This window comes from Sander lucioperca, chromosome 8 (genome assembly GCF_008315115.2).
Source record: "Sander lucioperca isolate FBNREF2018 chromosome 8, SLUC_FBN_1.2, whole genome shotgun sequence".
Lineage (NCBI taxonomy): Eukaryota > Metazoa > Chordata > Actinopteri > Perciformes > Percidae > Sander > Sander lucioperca.
Genome location: NC_050180.1, coordinates 4,481,916 through 4,501,414, shown reverse-complemented (window position 1 = coordinate 4,501,414; position 19,499 = coordinate 4,481,916). Strand labels below are relative to the sequence as shown.

Below are 19,499 nucleotides of genomic sequence, written 5' to 3'. Positions count from 1 at the left end.
AGAGAAGTCTTATTAACATTGTCTTCCATCTTAAGTAAATGAAGTGAAATGTCTTCCCAGCTGTTCTCTAGTCTGCCTCGTGTCCCTCTCTGATGACCTCACCTCTCTGCCCTCTCTGCCCAGAGTGCCTACCGCATGTTTACGAGCAACACCTGCCTGAAGCACATGATCAGTAAGGTGCGTCGGGACGCTCATTACTTTGAGCGCTACCAGCACAACCGCGACCTCGTCACCTTCCTCAACATGTTCTCCAACAAGCAGCTGGAGCTTCCCCGGGGCTGGGAGATGAAGCACGACCACACTGGGAAGGTAGGTGTGTTCGGAGGCTCGCGTTGCCAGACCTATCTCCACAGCACTGTGGAGATAGGTCTGGATACACCTAGTCTATATCCTCCACCAGGATTGTTCAGTCAGCTCCGGACGCAGCGACGGTGGCTCTGCAATATAGTCTCGGGAAGGAACTTGTTTTGGTGGAACATTTGCACCCCGCAAAAGAAAACGCCTCATACCATATTAAATGAAGTGAACTGTTGACACAATACAGTAACGTGAGCTATTTAAATTAGCTGGATACATGGTTAGACCTCATTAGCTCTTACCAGTGTATCTCCGTGTATACTTTGTCCCCACCAATCTGTCCCAAAACGTCCCAGTTAGAGAGGAAATGCTGTAAACATATTCTTTATAAATCTTTACAATCATTCCCTGAAAGAACCAAGCAGGCCTGCCTTTTTGCACGATCCAAATTGTCTTCAAAATTTGCCATTTTCAGCGTGTAGCTTGCTAGCTCGAAGTTTGTTATTGTTTCCCGAAGAGAACAGAGTTTGAGAACGCCGACACACAGAGCGTGAGCCATGCACCAGATGTCAGGCTTTATTCTGGTAATGAACTTGCGTTGATCCGGACTAGTGTGTTTTTTGACCCCAAACCTGTGACTTTTGACCTGGGATTAGCCCAACCCTGAAGCTGCAGTGTATGCAGGGATTGTAATCTCTGCTCAGCTGTCCAGTAGTCTTTGCTGCTTGCTTCTTTATAATCCGTACTCCCAGTGCGCTGGATGTGAAGATGTGTCTGTTTTTATCCATGCATGACCGTGGCTATTTGCATCTCAATCCTCAGCCCTTCTTTGTGGATCACAACTGTCGCTCCACGACCTTCATCGACCCTCGGCTACCCCTTCAGAGTTCTCGCTCCACGGGGCTGCTGGCCCACCGCCAGCACCTGAGCCGCCAGCGCAGCCACAGCGCCGGGGAGGTGAGAGAGTAGCTGCCACTGCACCACTTGTCACCTGGAGTCAACTCAAGGCTAGGAGAGACACTGCACTGTTTATAGATGCCAGTTAGAAGGAGAGAAATGCTCTGTGAGTCTCTGCGCTGTGGGCACAGGCAGGGAAGTTCTCCTGCTACTGTAGTCCCGGAGGCAGAGCCATCCAGCAAGGACATCAGTCAAGTCATGTAGAGAGTAGAAAGTTAATTGCAGTAATTTGACCCAATCCCTAGTACAGTGAAACATCACCTCATTTTAAAATCATCAAATGTTGTTGTCTTTGACTTAGAGAGAAGACACACCAACCCGATAATCGGCCGTTGGACAGTCTGGCGAGGTCTGTGACTTGAGTCTGTTCGGTGTGTCCCGTGCCGTCGGCTGTCCGAGGAGCCGTCGGCATTCATTTGGGCCGACCCGACATGTTCAGTCGGAGACAGGGCAGTCGGGACTCACCCGGAAATGGGGAGCGGATGAGCCTCTCAAAATCTTTTAAACTGACCTTTGTCGATCTGAAATGAAGACAGATTCAGCAACTGCACGGCCTATTTCTCGCTTAAAATGTTTTCAGAAACACGTTTCGGTGAACTATTTTAGTACAATATGAGATCGTATTCTGGTTTTCATTTTCTGGTAAATAATCAGACTGTTAATGGAAACAATACAGAGCAGCGCCGCCTGCTGCTATGGAGACGTATTACGTTTCGCGCATGCGCAGAGCGGACGCTCAAGTCGACGTCGCCTCAGTGTGTTCTGAGGCACTTTTTGGACCTCGGGGACCTGACTGATCAGTCCGACTGGCTTTTCTGCCGACGGTCGGCCGTCTGGTTGGTGTGTCAGGGCCATAAGTCTTTCTAGATATTCTATTATACAACGAGTAGATCGGCCCAGGCCATCTGATTGGTCAAGTAGACATTCAGAACGAGCTCAAAGTTTTGTTTTTATATGTGTAATAATTATTCAGTTTGGGAAATCCCCCGATCTCTACAAAGCTAACGTTACCTTGAAGGTGCTGTAGGTAGGATTGGGAAGATCCAGGACTTAGCCAAAGAATTTGAACATCGACAACTTCTCAGTCCCTCCCCCCTTTCCGCTAAAGCCCAAAGCGGTCTCCTAAGCCCCTCCCCCCACAAGGGAGAATGAATGCATGTGCATGAGCAGTGATTGACACGCAGTTAGGGCCAGGTGCCCCCCGGCCCTGATTGGTGCATCTGAACAGGGATATAAGCGAAGTGAAGTGAAGTAAGCTCAATGGTGTTTTAAGCCCCCACCGTCGACTTCAAGGCAGCGCTGTGACCGTCGACGTCAAGGCACCTAACCCTACCCCTAACCCTTACCTAACCCTAGGGCCTTCCACGCAGTGCTACCTGGAAGGACGACGTTGGGGGCTTAAAAACACCAAACACCGTGATATAAGGTCATATTAATGGCACTTCAGTGATGCTTACGGACTGAGGCGAGTGCCGCATCACAGTCTTGCTAATGATGAGGTTATATCACACCCTCCTGTGTAATATTGCTTAACTCTGTCCCCGGGATAACTAAAAGAGTCTTCATAAACATAATGTTGATTTGATAAGGACGAGAGGCAGGTTGCTCCCATCTTGTTGCCTCTCATCTCTTCCAAAGCTCAACTGTATGTAGGAATGAGAGCATCACTTAGTCATTGTCAAATTACTAGTGATACCTCTGCATGATAACTATAAACACATAGAGAACGCGGTAGATAGCTTTTGTTGCCTTTTAAATCCATAGAAGCTACAGCATTATCTGGTTGAGCTAACAGGTTCCTGTTAGGAAGGAATCTGTGCGTTGTATACTAATGCAGCAGGGAATGTTTAAAGGAGAATTCCAGTCGATTTCAACACGTAGCTCTGTTGTTTTTAAATTTGGAGTGCTGTCAGTAGCGAGAAAAACGAAAACAATCGGTGCTGCCTACACCGTGTTATCCTCCTGCTAGCGTTAGCACCCAACAGGCTTAAACAGGGCAAGTTTTAAACTTGTTTTTAGCCTCTTAACATGTTCAAAATGTCATTAAAAGTGCCTACCCATGTGAAGTGATTCCTTCCGAGTGAACACAGTGAATCTGACTGCCGTAGATGTGAAAGAAATGCATGAAAGTTCTGCTAATTCAGCTCTGTTTATTTCCGGTTAAGAGTGCTTAGGGACCGTCTACAAAACTACAACACTGAAAAGAGATACAACAAAAATATGTAGGCTATTAATTTAATGATTAAATAAGGTAGTGTCTCCAAACTTACCTCAATTATAACTTGTTTCCTGCTAGTTGTACTACAGCACTTACTTTAAAAAAAAAATAAGCATATGCCTATTTTTGAAAATATGTTTGCATCTCTTTTCAGTGTTGTAGTTTGTAGACGGTCCCGAAGCACTCCTTGCAGTATCAACACCGGAACTAAACAGAGCTGAATTAGCAGAACTTTTATGCTTTCACATCTACTGCAGTCAGATTCACTGTGTTCACTCAAAAGGAATCACTTCACATGGGTAGGCACTTGTAATGACATTTTGAACATGTTAAGAGGTTTAAAGTTTGAAGTTTAAAACTTGCCCTGTTTAAGCCTGTTCAATTCTCTGCACGTTGATTTTATACAATACCGGAATGAACTGACACAAAATGGCAGCTTGGGAGATTGTAAATCTATGTTAGTGGTGTGCTATGGAAAAAGTTTGGCAGAAACATAATATACGATAAAATACGAGATTTGCAGTCAATGCAGAACTGCCAGGCTGCTGACTGGCAGGTGGATCGGTCTCAGAACTAGGACATGACCTGAACCGTAGTGCTTCCTTCTGTCACAGGTGGTGGACGACTCTCGCCAAGCCAACCCGCCCATCCTGCCCCGACCGTCCAGCACCTTCAGCGGCTCCAGTCGAAGTCAGTACCACGACGTGGTTCCTGTGGGTAGGTCAGGCGCCAGCAAATGTGGGCATGCATAACGTGTAAAAACACACACACAAGAGACACAGATATAAATGCACATTCCTCGTTTTCTGCAGCCTACAATGACAAGATAGTGGCGTTTCTACGGCAACCCAACATCGTCGAGATCCTGCAGGAAAGGCAACCGGAGCTTGCCAGGAATCACTCGCTCAAGTACGCCTCTCACTCTCTCTGTCTTCCTCTCCCTTCCTCCATCTATCTTTGGCTCACAGTTTCCCTTTCTCCCTCTCCCTCTCCCTCTCCCTCTCTCTGTCTCCCTCTCTCTGTCTCCCTCTCCCTCTCTCTCCCTCTCCCTCTCTCTGTCTCTCTCTCTCCCTCTCCCTCTTTCTGTCTCCCTCCCTCTCCCTCTCTCTGTCTCCCTCTCCCTCTCCCTCTCTCTGTCTCTCCCTCTCCCTCTCTCTGTCTCCCTCTCTCTCCCTCTCTCTGTCTCTCCCTCTCCCTCTCTCTGTCTCTCTCCCTCTCTCTCTACCTCTGTAGCTTTGCTCACATCCAACACCTCCATTATCATCATCAGTCAAACTGAACACACAGTTAACCTTTAATCCTAATGGATTGTGTCAGTTTACCCCCTGACATTTGTGTGTGTGTGTGTGTGTGTGTGTGTGTGTGTGTGTGTGTGTGTGTGTGTGTTTGTGCGTGCGTGCGTGCGTGCTTGTGTGTGTGCGCAGGGAGAAGGTGCAGTTTATTCGCAGCGAGGGAGTCACTGGGCTGGCTCGCCTCTCCAGCGACGCTGACCTGGTCATGCTGCTGAGGTGAGAGCTGTGTGTTTGTGGGTCGGGGTGGGCGGAACTTATAACCAGCTGGCTCCATCACTTCCAGGAATACAAGTCTACTGTAATTGCCACTTTATCCACCTACAGTATGCTAATACCAATGCTCTTAAGATGTATGTTTCCTTGTAACATGAGCCATCACTTAACAATATTCTGCACTAGTTATTTATTTATTACTCCGTGTCACCGCCCACTATGCAATATGGCGTTCCCTATCCATCTGTATCATATTCATCTGTATATCTGTATATATTCTTCCCACCTGTATATAAAAGAAGTGTTTGTAGTGTACATATTTACCGTTAATACGCTATTCTTATTTTTCTATTTCCTATTATGTTTTTTTTGTGTGTGTGTATTTTTCTTGTTACGTTGTTGTGTTGCGCTGAGCTGCTGTGACGAGTGAATTTCCCCTTAGCGGGATCAATGAAGTCTGTTTTATCTTATCTCCTCCTGACTGTGTCTGTGTGCGTGCACGTCTCTCTCTCTTGTCTCCAGCTTGTTTGAGGAGGAGGTGATGTCGTATGTGCCGCCGTTACTCCACCCGAGCCACTGCCTCGCGTCTCCTCAGAGCTCCCCTGGTGAGTGTCTGTCTCACTCTGCGTCTGCATCTACTTTATTGGCACCATACACCTTTTCCTCTCTTATTAAATTCTTTCTTTTGATTAACATTTCACGCCTACCACCGTGAGGTTTGGTTCACCCTGTTTTTCTAAATAATAAGGCTCAATTTCAAAGTGCCTTCGTATATAACACCGGCTGATGTCAGACTAATATAAAACATACTTTGTGGGCGCCTGGGTAGCTCACCTGGTAGAGGACGCGCCCGTGTGTAGAGGTTCACTCCTCGACGCAGCGGCGGCGACTTCAACTCCGACCTGCGGCCCTTTGCTGCATGTCATCTCCCCTTTCACATCTTCAGCTGTCCTTAAAGTGCTCATATTATGCTTTTTGGCTTTTCCCCTTTCTTTTATTGTGTTATATATCTTTTTGTGCCTATACACACACACACACACACACACACACATACATGCACGCTTAGTTTTCTGTCTTTTATTCCCGCACATACATTTTTATAAGCAAGCATAAACATTTCCATGATAATCTAATGGCCAAAAGCAATCTTATTAATAAATAAATGATCAAACGTCTACAGGTTGTACAACAGACTTAATACTGCCTGTTGATTGATTGACAGTTCAGTTAGTACAATCAACCACAACCAGTAGTGGCCTAATTCAGAACATGTGCATATCAAGTCGCCATATATTAATATGTTTTAATTTAACAAAATTTATAAAAATAAATGATTAGGTCTTCGGGAACAGTTAGGCGGTGAGGGCAAGAATATGGCGATACGATCCGTATCACGATACATGGGTCATTACTTTAGGTAAACAATTCAGTGCACAGAAAATCAAACTGCCAGTTTGGGATTGTGGTTCACAGGTTCTTAGTGAGCTAATGTTGATATGCTAAAGTAGGCCAAAGGTCAGCCATAGCTACATGGTTAGCTGCTAGCAAAAAGTCAGGCACTGCTAGGCACTGTTAGGCCCTGTTAGGCCCTGCTAGGCACTGTTAGGCACTGTTAGGCACTGCTAGGCACTGTTAGGCCCTGTTAGGCCCTGCTAGGCACTGTTAGGCACTGCTAGGCACTGCTAGGCACTGTTAGGCCCTGTTAGGCACTGCTAGGCACTGTTAGGCACTGTTAGGCTCTGCTAGGCACTGTTAGGCCCTGTTAGGCACTGCTAGGCACTGCTAGGCACTGCTAGGCACTGTTAGGCACTGCTAGGCACTGCTAGGCACTGTTAGGCACTGCTAGGCACTGTTAGGCACTGTTAGGCACTGCTAGGCACTGTTAGGCACTGCTAGGCATTGCTAGGCACTGCTAGGCACTGTTAGGCACTGCTAGGCACTGTTAGGCCCTGTTAGGCACTGTTAGGCCCTGTTAGGCACTGCTAGGCACTGTTAGGCACTGTTAGGCCCTGTTAGGCCCTGCTAGGCACTGTTAGGCACTGCTAGGCACTGCTAGGCACTGTTAGGCACTGCTAGGCACTGTTAGGCACTGCTAGGCACTGCTAGGCACTGTTAGGCACTGCTAGGCATTGCTAGGCACTGTTAGGCACTGTTAGCCACTGCTAGGCACTGTTAGGCACTGCTAGCCACTGCTAGGTGAGGACACTAGTGGTGTGTCTCAGCATAGCCATCTAGTGGTAGGGGATTTGAACACAACATAAGTATTAAACAGTATTGCTAAATAAAATATCGCGATACTCAAGTGTATCGATTTTTTCTTACACCCCCTTGGTAAGATGGGTTTTTAAGTCGTGGTAGTAGTAGTTTAAGTAGTTGACACACAAACACACACTCATCTGTCAGTGTTTAGTCTGTCTGTTCTCTCTCTACACTGAGCCGACCTGGAGTCTTAAACCGTTGAACCAGAACACAGACGGATGAAGAGATGTGTCTCTGTGCATTGGGTGTCTCTCAAATGAATGACGGCTACAACAGTCTGATACGAAATCACAATCCAGGAATGACCTACATGCACTACTCTGACTCTCAGATTTCAGTTCTTTCTCACCCGTTCAGGCTAAAGCCAATTTTCATTAAAATTCCATTTCATCTCAACTGCATCTGTTTTCCATTGTTTTTTACCCGTCTCTGTCCACCTTTTCTTTGTTGGTTTACCCACTTTCATTGTCTATTTTCTCTGCCTTTTTTCCCGTGCCTTTTTTCTCTCTCTTATGTCTCAGGCACCCAGAGAGCCAATGCCCGCGCTCCCGCTCCCTATAAGCGAGATTTTGAGGCTAAACTGAGAAACTTCTATCGAAAGCTGGAGACCAAAGGCTATGGACAGGGACCCGGGAAAGTCAAGTAGGTTTAAACCCAGCAGTTGGAAGAGAGTTGTGTAAAGGATTGTCTAAATGTAACACTGATTTATACAAACATCTAAAATAGCTAGTTATTATGGTCAGTTCATGAAGGTTTCTGCATTTACTGTTACCCGAAACAGGAAGGGATGTCTTTTCAGGAGTGGGTTGGGAGATAGGAGAGCAACAGTGCTAATTCCTCTGTCTATAGCATCATCTTATACTGAGAACATGTCATTATATTGACATACTTAAGGGAGATTAGTTTCTCTGAAGGGTTCAAAAATCTGTATAACAGTAATGCAAAAAAAATGGAGTTACATGATGAATACAGTATGACTATCTTATGAATATGTTGACGATGGATGACACTTAATTTGGGCTTTCCAGTGTTAAAGGATAAGTCTGGAAAGATTTATTATGTTCTTGCTGTCAACAAATGAAAAGACAAAAAGTATTGTGTGTGTATCCAAAGCCTGATATATCTTCTTCCTCTGTGCCAGAGAGCTCCATTGTTGTCCAAAAACTATTAAAACACACTGAGTCACACTGTTGTACTGGCTGACATATTCCTTCATCACCATGAAAACACACACACACACACACACACACACACACACACACACACACACACACACACACACACACACTGTAGTTTATTTAGACTCAACCCCACACATACCGTCCTGCTGCTGGAAATACTCACTAGAGTACACACTATTAATCCACAGCTGAAAATAGTCCCCAACAAATGCACTATTTATTCCTGTTTGAGCAACGTTTGCTACAGTGACCAGCTCTTTTATGGAATGACCGAGGCTTTTAAACAAACACATTTGCGATTCTGTAAAGGTTCATGTCGTCAGTAGGACCTAAATGGAGCTCCCTGAAGCTCCGTGAACCATTTTCTTTATTTTCTGAGCCCACTAGATGGCACTCTCGAGAAAAAGGCTCATGAAATGGCAATTTGTGTGCTTTCAACTGTTTTTTTGAACAGAGAGCGCCATCTAGTGGGTTTAGAAAATAAATAAAATGCTTCATGAAGCTTCATTTGGCCATCACTAGTAGGAACCAACACATGTTTGGGCTAAGTGTCACAGACAGAGTAGGGAATTAGGAAAGTATTGAGAGATGGACTAAGGCATTATTGGTTGGAAATTTCTAGAATAACCCTTGCTTAAGTTTCAACTCTCAGCTGGGTTTTACAGTGTAGTCAATTCCATTGGGCTTATGTGTGTGTGTGTGTGTGTGTGTGTGTGTGTGTGTGTGTGTGTGTGTGTGCGTGCGTGCGTGCGTGCGTGCGTGCGTGCGTGCGTGTGTGTGTGTGTGTCTGTGTCTGTGTGGTTGTGTGTGTGTATGTCTGTGTGTGTGTGTATGTCTGTGTGGTTGTGTGTGTGTGTGTCTGTGTGTGTGTATGTCTGTGGTTGTGTGTGTGTGTGTGTGTGTGTGTGTGTGTCTGTGTCTGTGTGGTTGTGTGTGTGTGTGTGTGTGTGTGTGTGTGTGTGTGTGTGTGTGTGTGTGTCTGTGTGTGTGTGTGTGTGTGTGTGTGTGTGTGTGTGTGTGTGTGTGTGTGTGTGTGTGTGTGTGTGTGTGTGTGTGTGTGTGTGTGTGTGTGTGTGTGTGTATGTCTGTGTGGTTGTGTGTGTGTGTCTGTGTGTGTGTATGTCTGTGGTTGTGTGTGTGTGTGTGTGTGTGTGTCTGTGTCTGTGTGGTTGTGTGTGTGTGTGTGTGTGTGTGTGTCTGTGTGGTTGTGTGTGTGTGTGTGTGTGTGTGTGTGTGTGTGTGTGTGTGGTCCCAGGCTCATCATACGCAGGGACCACCTCCTGGAGGACGCCTTTAACCAGATCATGTGTTACTCCCGTAAAGACCTGCAGCGGAGTAAACTTTACGTCAGCTTCGTGGGCGAGGACGGGTGAGATTTCCTCATCATGCTTTCAGACCAGTGCAAGTGTGAAGTGTGTGTATTTGCTAACTGTAATTGATTCAGGGGAATTTTGATGAGCATTCATTTTATCTTTAGTTTCACCATGTATAATTACACACACACACATCTGATAACATCCCAGCAAGTCTTCTGGTGAATGAGCAGCTGGAGCAAGTGGGTGGGAAAAGAATTAACATCAATAGGTTGTTATTGTAAACAGATCAGGCTCATTACAGAGCTGATTGACTTGTTTTTGTTTTTGAATGACTATGATATCTGTTGGTCTCAGTTACTTGTATTATCTTTTTCTTTTTGCAAATGGAAAAGGGCCGATGATTGTAGGAGCCCTATCTTGCAACCGGCGCAGTGCAGCGCAAAGCCCGACGCAAGTGTCTTTGCTAGTTTAAGATCGACACAGTTGTCAGTTTCCCGTCCAGCGCCCACGTTGTTTAAATAGCAAATGCACCTGCGCCCATATGTGCGCCCATGGTGCTGGTCTTACAGGGAGGTGTGCTCAGGTGCATTCTGGGCGTATTGCTATCTTGAGGCAGCGGGAAGTGATCGCACCATTGACCAACAAAAACCTGGTCTAAAGTCAATAGCATTTCATTGTTATTTTAACAGCAAATTAGTAAAATGCTCCTAGGCTTTTGCACAGCGCGCACACTATGCTTGTTACACACACAGGGAAGCGCAGCAGCACACACACATGCAGAAGATTACAAATAAAAATATTACGGTGCAAATCCTCCATCATAATAGCAATGCGCCAAGGTCCAAACACGCCTGGCTTTTAAAGGGAATGAGAGATGATCTCTGATTGGTTTATTGCATGTTATGCCCAAAACACACCTATGATTTAATGAAGACACTAAGTACAACCCTTTTGAACCATGCGCCCGGCGCACGGTTCAAAAGGGTTGTTTCCGCCATCAAACTAGCAAAAGTGGATTTGGACACGCCCTAAACGCACCAGTGCCATGCGCTTGGTAAATCCTCTGCGTCCGCAGCTTCCGTGTGGCCCCGGTAATTGCAGAAGAACAAGACAACATTCACTAAATGACTTTTCTGACTGACGTGTATGTGTATTTCACCATGTGATGATTGCAGGCTGGACTACAGCGGACCCTCCAGAGAGTTTTTCTTCCTGGTGTCCAGAGAACTGTTCAACCCGTACTACGGCCTGTTTGAGTACTCGGCCAACGACACATACACTGTCCAGATCAGCCCCATGTCTGCCTTTGTAGACAACCACCATGAATGGTGAGGTTTCTATATATCTATGTATCTGTGTACTCGATCTGCAGTATCAGTCTGTCTGTAAAATGTATGTTTGTTTGTTTGAAGATGGTCTGCTGCTGTGCTGACTGTAAAGTGTCCAACTCGTATGCTCTTACTGCTGTGTGCCGATCCCCAAAATAGAAGTCATTTGCGGGGTGCTGTGTGGAAATTTGGGACAGCAATTTGTGGCTCACCAGTCAGTGACAGTGATTGGATTGACGCATGATGCATGGATGGATGGATGGATGAAAGACTAAGATAAACTCAAGTCTTCAGGGGTTTGTTTATCACACGGGACAAACCTAGTGGCACAAATTGAAGAATGTCAAGTCAATCCTTGTGTTCTCGTAGAGACAGATGTGTATGACGATCAGACAGATCGTCTGAATCATTGGCCCTGCTGGTTCTGCTGGGCCCTGTTCTACACACTTCAGCACTGTTCTGACTCTGACTGCATTGTTCTCACAGTAAATCTTGTTTTTTATTTTATTTATTGTCATAAACAATGTCACCATCTGGTGCATCCTCAGTCGGTCCTTCCAGAAAAATGTGGAGTTTTTTTGTGATTGTCGCGGGCAAAAATCCTTGATTATGCGGCACGTTTTCTTAAAAAATGCGATGGAATATGCGGGATATTTATGCAATTTTATGTGATGAAATTGCAGGAACTTGCAAAAACTGCGGTTTCTTCATGGCGTCATCGCAGGGTTTGCAGCTTTTCGATGTTCACGTCGCGTAATTACGTCACTTCATAACGTTCCCATGGCAACAGGGGAAAATGGCTGCTCTTGTGTGAAGTAAACGCAACATTTTTCAACTTTCTGCTAAGATATGTGTGACTTTTTTACAACGAAAATGCGGGGATTATGAAATCATGCAAGCCCCGCATATTTTGCGCGGAAATCGGGCGAAAGTGCGGCGTATTTGAAAAAATGCGGCCCCCACATAAATATGCGGACTTTGGCTGATTATGCATTGAATTATGCGATCGCATAATCGCGTTTTTCTGGAGGGACTGCTCAGTTGGAAAGTGAACTTCAAATTTCACTTAAAGGTGTTTTAGGTAGGATTGTGAAGATCCAGGATTTAGCCAAAGAATTTGAACATCAACAACTTCTCAGTCCCTCCCCCCTTTCTGCTAAAGCCCAAAACGGTCTCCTAAGCCCCTCCCTGAGAAGAATGAATGCGTGTGCATGAGCAGTGATTGACACGCAGTTAGACGTGTCAGTTTTGCAAATCACCCTACAGGCTGTAGGTGGTGCCAGAGGAGCCAGCTTTTTTTTTTTTAATGACCTGCTTCATGTAGTTCTACTGGAACATAGGGTCAGTTTCAGCAAATATGACAGAAAGTTAATTTTATAAGGCTTACCTACTGCACCTTTAAGCCCGTTAAATACTACATGAAACACGTCATGGAATATTTTTATTGTGCCAAAGATTATTGTACAGACAGTAACTGTAATTGAAGCTCGTTATTGTTGGAAAGTAAAAAAGTACAATCACCAATCTGTATAAAGAACATTCGGAACAAAAATACAGAATAAAAAATAAACAAAAAAACACAAGACCTGACCTTCATTTCCCCATAGCCTTCCCGTTCCTCACCTTACTGCTCTTACTCATTCATCTCACCAACAAGATACAACAGGGCGTCAGGAATGATATAAAGGGCTGCCAAATCTTACAGCATTGTGCTAGTTTGTCCTACCATTCATATTCTATCCTTTCCAGATGCAACATTTTGGGTGTGGGAACGGTTGTCCCTTTCCATGACAGAGAAAGTTTTTACTTTTGCTGTGATGAGACAGTGAGAAAGGACTTGTTTTGTCTTTTCTTGGGAGATTTCGTAATGTTTCAGAAGTTCCAAGGACAAATCAGTAAAGGTTGTGGTTCTAATGGAGTGTTTATAATATCTGTTTTTAAAGATGAGTCCAGAAAGATGTAATTGTGGGACCTGATAAGAAACTATGCAAATGGTTGCTTCTGAGGATCTGAAAAAATCATTTCAAAGGACTATTCAATTCAATTCTGATGCCTGTATTCACCTGTATGTTCTCTGTTAGGTTTCGCTTCAGTGGGCGTATCCTGGGCCTGGCCCTGGTCCATCAGTACCTGCTGGATGCCTTCTTTACCCGACCTTTCTACAAAGGGCTTCTTCGCATGTAAGACCCTCCCTCAGCCTGCTTTCCTCTGACTTCCCGTTCCGTGCCAGCCTGCAGGGCACCAGCACTTCCAATCAGATCCCCCTCACTAACTCTGTGAGAGCGTGCTGAGAATCTAAGTGTTTGAGCCAGATCCTCTCAGCCAGCAGCTGGCAGTAGGAGCAGCATCCTTATTAATAGCTCTGTCCAAACCACCTCAAACCCTGCCAAATGTCTGCACTAAAGACAGATGTTTACTACGACTGTCAATCGATTCAAATATTCAATCCTGATTAATCACGTGATTGTCCCTAGTTAACTCGCCATTAATTGCAAATAAATCACACATTTTTTATCTGTTCTAAATGCACTTAAAAAGCGACATTTTTCAAGTGTTTAATACTCAAGTTGTATTATATAATATAAATATAAAGTCAACTTGACATACACAAGACCTTTATCTTTATCCATTTCTGCTCAAGGAGCTTTGTTTCTGTCTTTTTTTTTGGGGGGGGGAGGGGGACTTTGGCTGATTGTGCATTGAATTATGCGATCGCATAATCACGTTTTTCTGGAGGGACTGTAATACAAGGGTTAGGGTTAGTGTGTGGTGATTCCATTGCTTTCACCTCCATTACTTTCTGAAAAACACTAAGAACACAGTTTTACTATAGTAAAGATATAGTGTTTTTCACATTTTTTATTATAACTGTGTATGTAACCTCAGACATCTTACCTGGACATGTTGGTATCTTTGCTCTTTTACCTGTTTCTCTCAAACGGTACAGTGTATAATTGTTTCATTCTTATTTGGTGTTTGTATACAAAAAAAGGCTTTCTGAGCTTTCTCTTTTTAAATACCGTATATGTTCACCAACTAGTCTAAAACAATCAGCTGAAATTGCAATCAGCAGTGTTTGATAGACACCAGAAATCTCTAATTTTTTATTTTTATTTTTTTTAATTATTTTTGGGCCATTTTTAGGCCTTTATTGACAGGACAGCTGAAGAAATGAAAGGGGAGAGAGAGATGGGGGAATGACATGCAGCAAAGGGCTGCAGGTCAGAATAGAACCTGGGCCCGCTGCGTCGAGGAGTAAACCTCTATATATGGGCAGCTAGCAACATCTACCAAGTGAGCTATCCGGGCGCCCCAGAAATCCAGTTTTGACAGCAGTGTGATAGCATTTGAACAAAGTGCTGTGAATCCACAGTGTTGTGCACGTTGTGGTTAAAGCCATGGGATTAGTGTGTAGAGTTTTGAAAACTGTGTTCAAGCTATGAAAAATGAACTAGTTTGGTCCACATGAACTGCTGCTGTGCAGACTGTAGTTAGAGTTTTGCACATGTGGCTTTCACATCCCTTATAACTGAGATGCTACATTCCCGAGGGGTTTATCCTGATACATAATACATTTGAGCATATTACATATTATCCTGCCATGCATCACGCCGTGTCTTGTATTTTACTATCTTTGAGGAACAATGTCTTATGCCATTGTACATCAGCTAATTAAGCTTTAACTTCCCTGCTTACAATGGGCCGTGGTCTAAGCTCTGCCTGTGCTCATGCAGCCCCTGTGACCTGAGCGACCTGGAGTTTCTGGACGAGGAGTTCCACCAGAGCCTGCAGTGGATGAAGGACAACGACATCGAAGACATGCTGGACCTCACCTTCACTGTCAATGAGGAGGTCTTTGGACAGGTGTGTGTGTGTGTGTGTGTGTGTGTGTGTGTGTGTGTGTGTGTGTGATTGGATAACATGACTCTTCCTGCATCTGTTCAGTTTTGGAAGAAGTATTCACATCCTTTATTTCAGTAAAAGTACTAATACCACACTTTAAAAATACTCTGTTACTGCATTTAAAATGCTACTTAAGTAAAAGTATGTAAGCATCATCAGGAAAATGTACTTAAGTAAAAGTACTCAATGCAGAGAAACCCTCACATTTTAAAAAGTGGAAACGATCCAAACAGTTCTGTCCATCAACCAAGTGTTTAATGGTCTAATCATTTCAGCTGAACATTGTATTTTATAAACTACATGTGTTTTGTGTGCACAAATCTGAATGTGTAAAGTAACTAGTAACTAAAGCTGTCAGATGAATGTAGTGGAGTAAAAAGTACAATATTTCTCTCTGAAATGTAGCGGAGTAGAAGTAGCAAGTGGCATGAAAAGAAAAGACTCGAGTCAAGTACAAGTACCTCAAATTTGTACTTAAGTACAGTTCTTGAGTAAATGTACTTAGTTTTTTACATTCCACCAAATGCATTTGTTAAATGTGTGACAGCAGCCTGGTAAAAATACATCTACTTTTGAGATTGAAGTTTCCATGTGTGCATGTGGTTGTGCAGATTACAGAGAGAGAGCTGAAGCCAGGCGGGGCTGGTATCCCCGTGTCAGAGAAGAACAAAAAGGAGTACATCGAGCGCATGGTCAAGTGGCGTATAGAGCGAGGAGTGGCCCAGCAGACGGAGAGCCTGGTCCGAGGCTTCTATGAGGTACAGTACTTAATATCGGTGTTAGAGGTATTAATGAGGCTTTGAGCTCCTCTTGAAAGGGCAATAAGTACGATTTTCTTCTCTATAGCACACGATGGCTAATACACTCTATGACAGGATTGTTGATCAATACCAATGACGCAAAGTGGTGACGTCATTGCATTGGTTGCTTAGAATCTGAGAATTTCTTTTTTTTTATCAGTATAAACTCAAAACCCCAGGAGCATCTTTCCACCCACACCCACCATCCCACCGTCTGACATCTGGGACTGATTCAGGGGTGGATTCTGGTTGTGATCCAGCCTAAAGAGCAAATGACAAAGCAGCATTTCATCACAGTGAACTACATCTTGACAGAATAGCTCTTCACCAGACGTATGTGTTTGATCTTTGCTCGTGTTAGTTAGCTTACCTATATCACCATGGAAATGTAGCTTACTAGGGATAGACCGATTATCGCCCCTGGCCGATTATCGGTCCGTTTGCAGATTATCTGTATCGGCGTTTTATTTGCCTGATAACTGATAGAGTTAAAGGTGCCGTAGGTAGGATTGTGAAGATCCAGGACTTAGCCAAAAAATGTGGCTTCTCAGTCCCTCCCCCCTTTTCCGCTAAAGCCCAAAGCGGTCTCCTAAGCCCCTCCCCCCACAAGGAAGAATGAATGCGTGTGCATGAGCAGTGATTGACACACAGTTAGACACCCCCCCTGGCCCTGATTGGTGCATCTGAACAGGGAGCGGTGGATTTTTGCAAATCACACTACAGGCTGTAGGTGGAGCCAGAGGAGCTGGATGTTTTTTTAAATGACCTGCTTCATGTAGTTCTACTGGAACATAGGGTCAGTTTCAGCAAATATGACAGAAAGTTAGTTTTAGAAGGCTTACCTACTGCACCTTTAATGAATTAAAAAGTAGCGCCGCTACAGCTCTGTGTCTCTCCCTCTGCTTCGGTTTGACTCACCACATTTTTGAGCGATTCCTAGCCCTACCTGTGTCATGCTTGTTGTGACTCCAGTGGATATAGCCTACACTACAGTAGATAGTTACTATACTTTTGTAACAGAGAGAATGGTTACATTTTGTGCACTCCTCAGTTGGATGTGAAGTGTGAGTGGTCTGTTCAAACTCTAAATGATAAACGTGTGTATTTCTCTATAATATTTGTACAAGAAAGAACTTGATGGATGTTGGCATGTGATAGCTCACAGTCATACAAGCTGTGGAAGCTCAGCATGACAAAGTAAACCAAGAGTAGACTGTAATCTGGATTTGGTGCTCATATTCTGCTTTTTCTCGTGTGTTTTCATAACTGGTACAAACCCAACATACCCCTGTTTAAATCCGTTGCTCGGCGGGATGACAGATTATCGGGTCTTTGTGGGCTACTTGTGTGTCAATGTGAGTTTACAGGCCTCGGTTTGCTAAACAAATCAAATCCAACATCTACTGTAAACAAGCGGATGGAAACCTTTCCCACAATACAGTTTATCCTGCTGCCATCTGTGTAGGGCTGCAAGTTACGATTATTACCATTGTTGATGAATCTGTGGATTATTTCCTCGATTAATCCATTAGTTGTTTGGTCTATAAAATGTCAGAAAATGGTGAAAAATGTGGATCAGTGTTTCCCAAAGCCAAAGATGACATCCTCAGATGTCTTGTTTTGTCCACAACTCAAAGATTTTCAGTTTACTGTCACAGAGGAGAGAAGAAACTGTGATAAATAAATAGGCTGTACCATACAGTATGTATACAATTTGTTCATCTGTGTGTGTGTGTGTGTGTGTGTGTGTGTGTGTGTGTGTGTGTGTGTGTTAGGTGGTGGATGTGCGACTGGTGTCAGTGTTTGATGCCAGGGAGCTGGAGCTGGTGATTGCAGGCACTGCGGAGATCGATCTGGCAGACTGGAGAAACAACACCGAGTACAGAGGAGGTATGTAAAGCTGGAGGGAAGAGGTGAGGCAACAGAGCAGAGATGTAGATGAGAGCGTTCATGGCACGCTGACAGCAAGGTGAGAAAACTTGCCAAGTCAGCGTTGGCTCATTTTCAAGTGACATATTTATCCAACAACTTGAAGCTGCAACCACTAACCCTCTGTTTTGAGCAGTGGGGGATTAGATAGATGCCTTGCGTAAGGGCCTAGATTTAAGTTATCGCTATAGTGGGTAAAAGTACGAGGAGCCAGAACCCAGAAATCTGACCTGGCCACTAGGAAGATGTAAGAAAAGCAGTGTGACTGTGAAATGCAGTGAACAACGAGGTAGTCAGGATCAGTGGTGTATGAGGGTGTATGGATGCAGTGAACAACGAGGTAGTCAGGATCAGTGGTGTATGAGGGTGTATGGATGCAGTGAACATTGTCAGTGTCTAACTAAGGAAGTAACTAAATAAAGATGAACTGATGCTGGTGCTGGGTGAAGGGAACGCTGCACACTGGTCTCTGGGCAGGCGGGGTTAAATAGACTGGGAGGACTGGCCATGTGCTCCCAGTCATGTCGTTAGCACCTCAGCCTCAGACCTGCAAGTGCACAAGACAGAAAACAGTAACCAGGCACAAGACAACAGGCTCTGGGCCGTCACCAGGGTGGAATACCTCTTAACATCTTAAAGCTGTAGTGCATAACGTTTGTATAATAATGGCTATGTTTACAAAATTGTGTCGTCCGTCGACCATTGAGTGATGATAATGACCTCTTCTGAAGAGTCCATCATGTTTTTTTTAATCCTCTGTGTCCTCCTTGGCTACTAGCAACTGTATTGATGAGGGGTGCGGGTGAAGCGCAATCACGGAAGGCTTGTGTCATGTGGACGGACCGACAGAATTGTTGTCATTACTTAGAATTACTCATGGGGGAGACAGAAACTACACACTATAGCTACCTCGGGCCACAAGGATACCCAAAAAAACGACATAGTCTTGTTTCCTGTGATTCAGGAGAAGGAATGCTGGGGTTTTCCTTATGCTAATATATATGATCCAGGAAATACACATTCTCCAGTGGACATCATTCATGACATAACTACAACATATCTACAACATGTAGTCCTAAATGTAGCGTAAGTGAAGTTGGGATGTTTCTCACGACGATGTCTGATCAGTGAGAAAGATGTCAAACATTTCGTATTATTTTTACGTTAATTTCACAAAGGGTTCAAACTAGCTACCTGGATTTTAAAATTGAAATCAGTTCATTTGAATCTGATTTCTGTTAATTAATCTAAAAAGGTAAATTACATATAACTCCCTGCCATCATTGCTGTACTTACTGTATGTGTAACTACTTACTATACAATAAATAGTGATTATTGAGTTTGAGAAATATTTCCATTACCTATTTATTAGGCTCTACTGTAAAGTACTGTATAATGAGAACTTGTAACTTTGGGGAGTTGTTGCTATTTCATGATTGTAATACATATCGTGTACGGTACGAGTGTCCGAACCCTTTCTAAGAGATCACATTAAAAGGCTTTTTGAGGGTCTGGCCAATACAGTTGAAAAGCGGCCAGCAGCAGGGAGACAAGCGAAGCCCAGCGGACAATCAGCCATGACTCAGCGGGAGGCTCTTTTAATAGAGGAATCGACTGAGACGGACCGAACAGCTCCGGCCATTAAACATTAAACAGCAGAGCCCATTCAAGAATCACACAGGCAGGAGAAATAGTGAGGTGGAAGGAGGAGCAGAGGGAGGAACAGGTTACAGAGGCCTTATTTGTTATTCATCTGACTCATCATCGTCATCCTCAATCTCCCTTCAGGTTACCATGACAACCACA

The 19,499-nt window shown here is 44.3% G+C and overlaps 1 protein-coding gene across 2 annotated transcripts in view; it reads left to right on the top strand.

Annotated features, from left to right (window-relative positions):
- hecw2a (HECT, C2 and WW domain containing E3 ubiquitin protein ligase 2a) overlaps positions 1 to 19,499 on the top strand; it is a 58,575-nt gene that overhangs the window by 36,328 nt on the left and 2,748 nt on the right. The window contains exons 15-28 of one of the 2 annotated variants that reach the window (XM_031289773.2): positions 124 to 309; positions 1,120 to 1,254; positions 4,087 to 4,162; positions 4,285 to 4,381; positions 4,897 to 4,980; positions 5,500 to 5,582; positions 7,758 to 7,878; positions 9,673 to 9,786; positions 10,909 to 11,061; positions 13,143 to 13,241; positions 14,796 to 14,925; positions 15,576 to 15,722; positions 17,540 to 17,654; positions 19,482 to 19,499. The exon at positions 19,482 to 19,499 is cut by the window's right edge and continues 68 nt beyond it. In XM_031289773.2, the coding sequence (XP_031145633.1) occupies positions 124 to 309; positions 1,120 to 1,254; positions 4,087 to 4,162; positions 4,285 to 4,381; positions 4,897 to 4,980; positions 5,500 to 5,582; positions 7,758 to 7,878; positions 9,673 to 9,786; positions 10,909 to 11,061; positions 13,143 to 13,241; positions 14,796 to 14,925; positions 15,576 to 15,722; positions 17,540 to 17,654; positions 19,482 to 19,499 (1,558 nt within the window). Of the gene's footprint in view, positions 1 to 123; positions 310 to 1,119; positions 1,255 to 4,086; positions 4,190 to 4,284; positions 4,382 to 4,896; positions 4,981 to 5,499; positions 5,583 to 7,757; positions 7,879 to 9,672; positions 9,787 to 10,908; positions 11,062 to 13,142; positions 13,242 to 14,795; positions 14,926 to 15,575; positions 15,723 to 17,539; positions 17,655 to 19,481 lie in introns of both variants that reach the window. The other variant, XM_031289772.2, reaches the window with a different exon arrangement.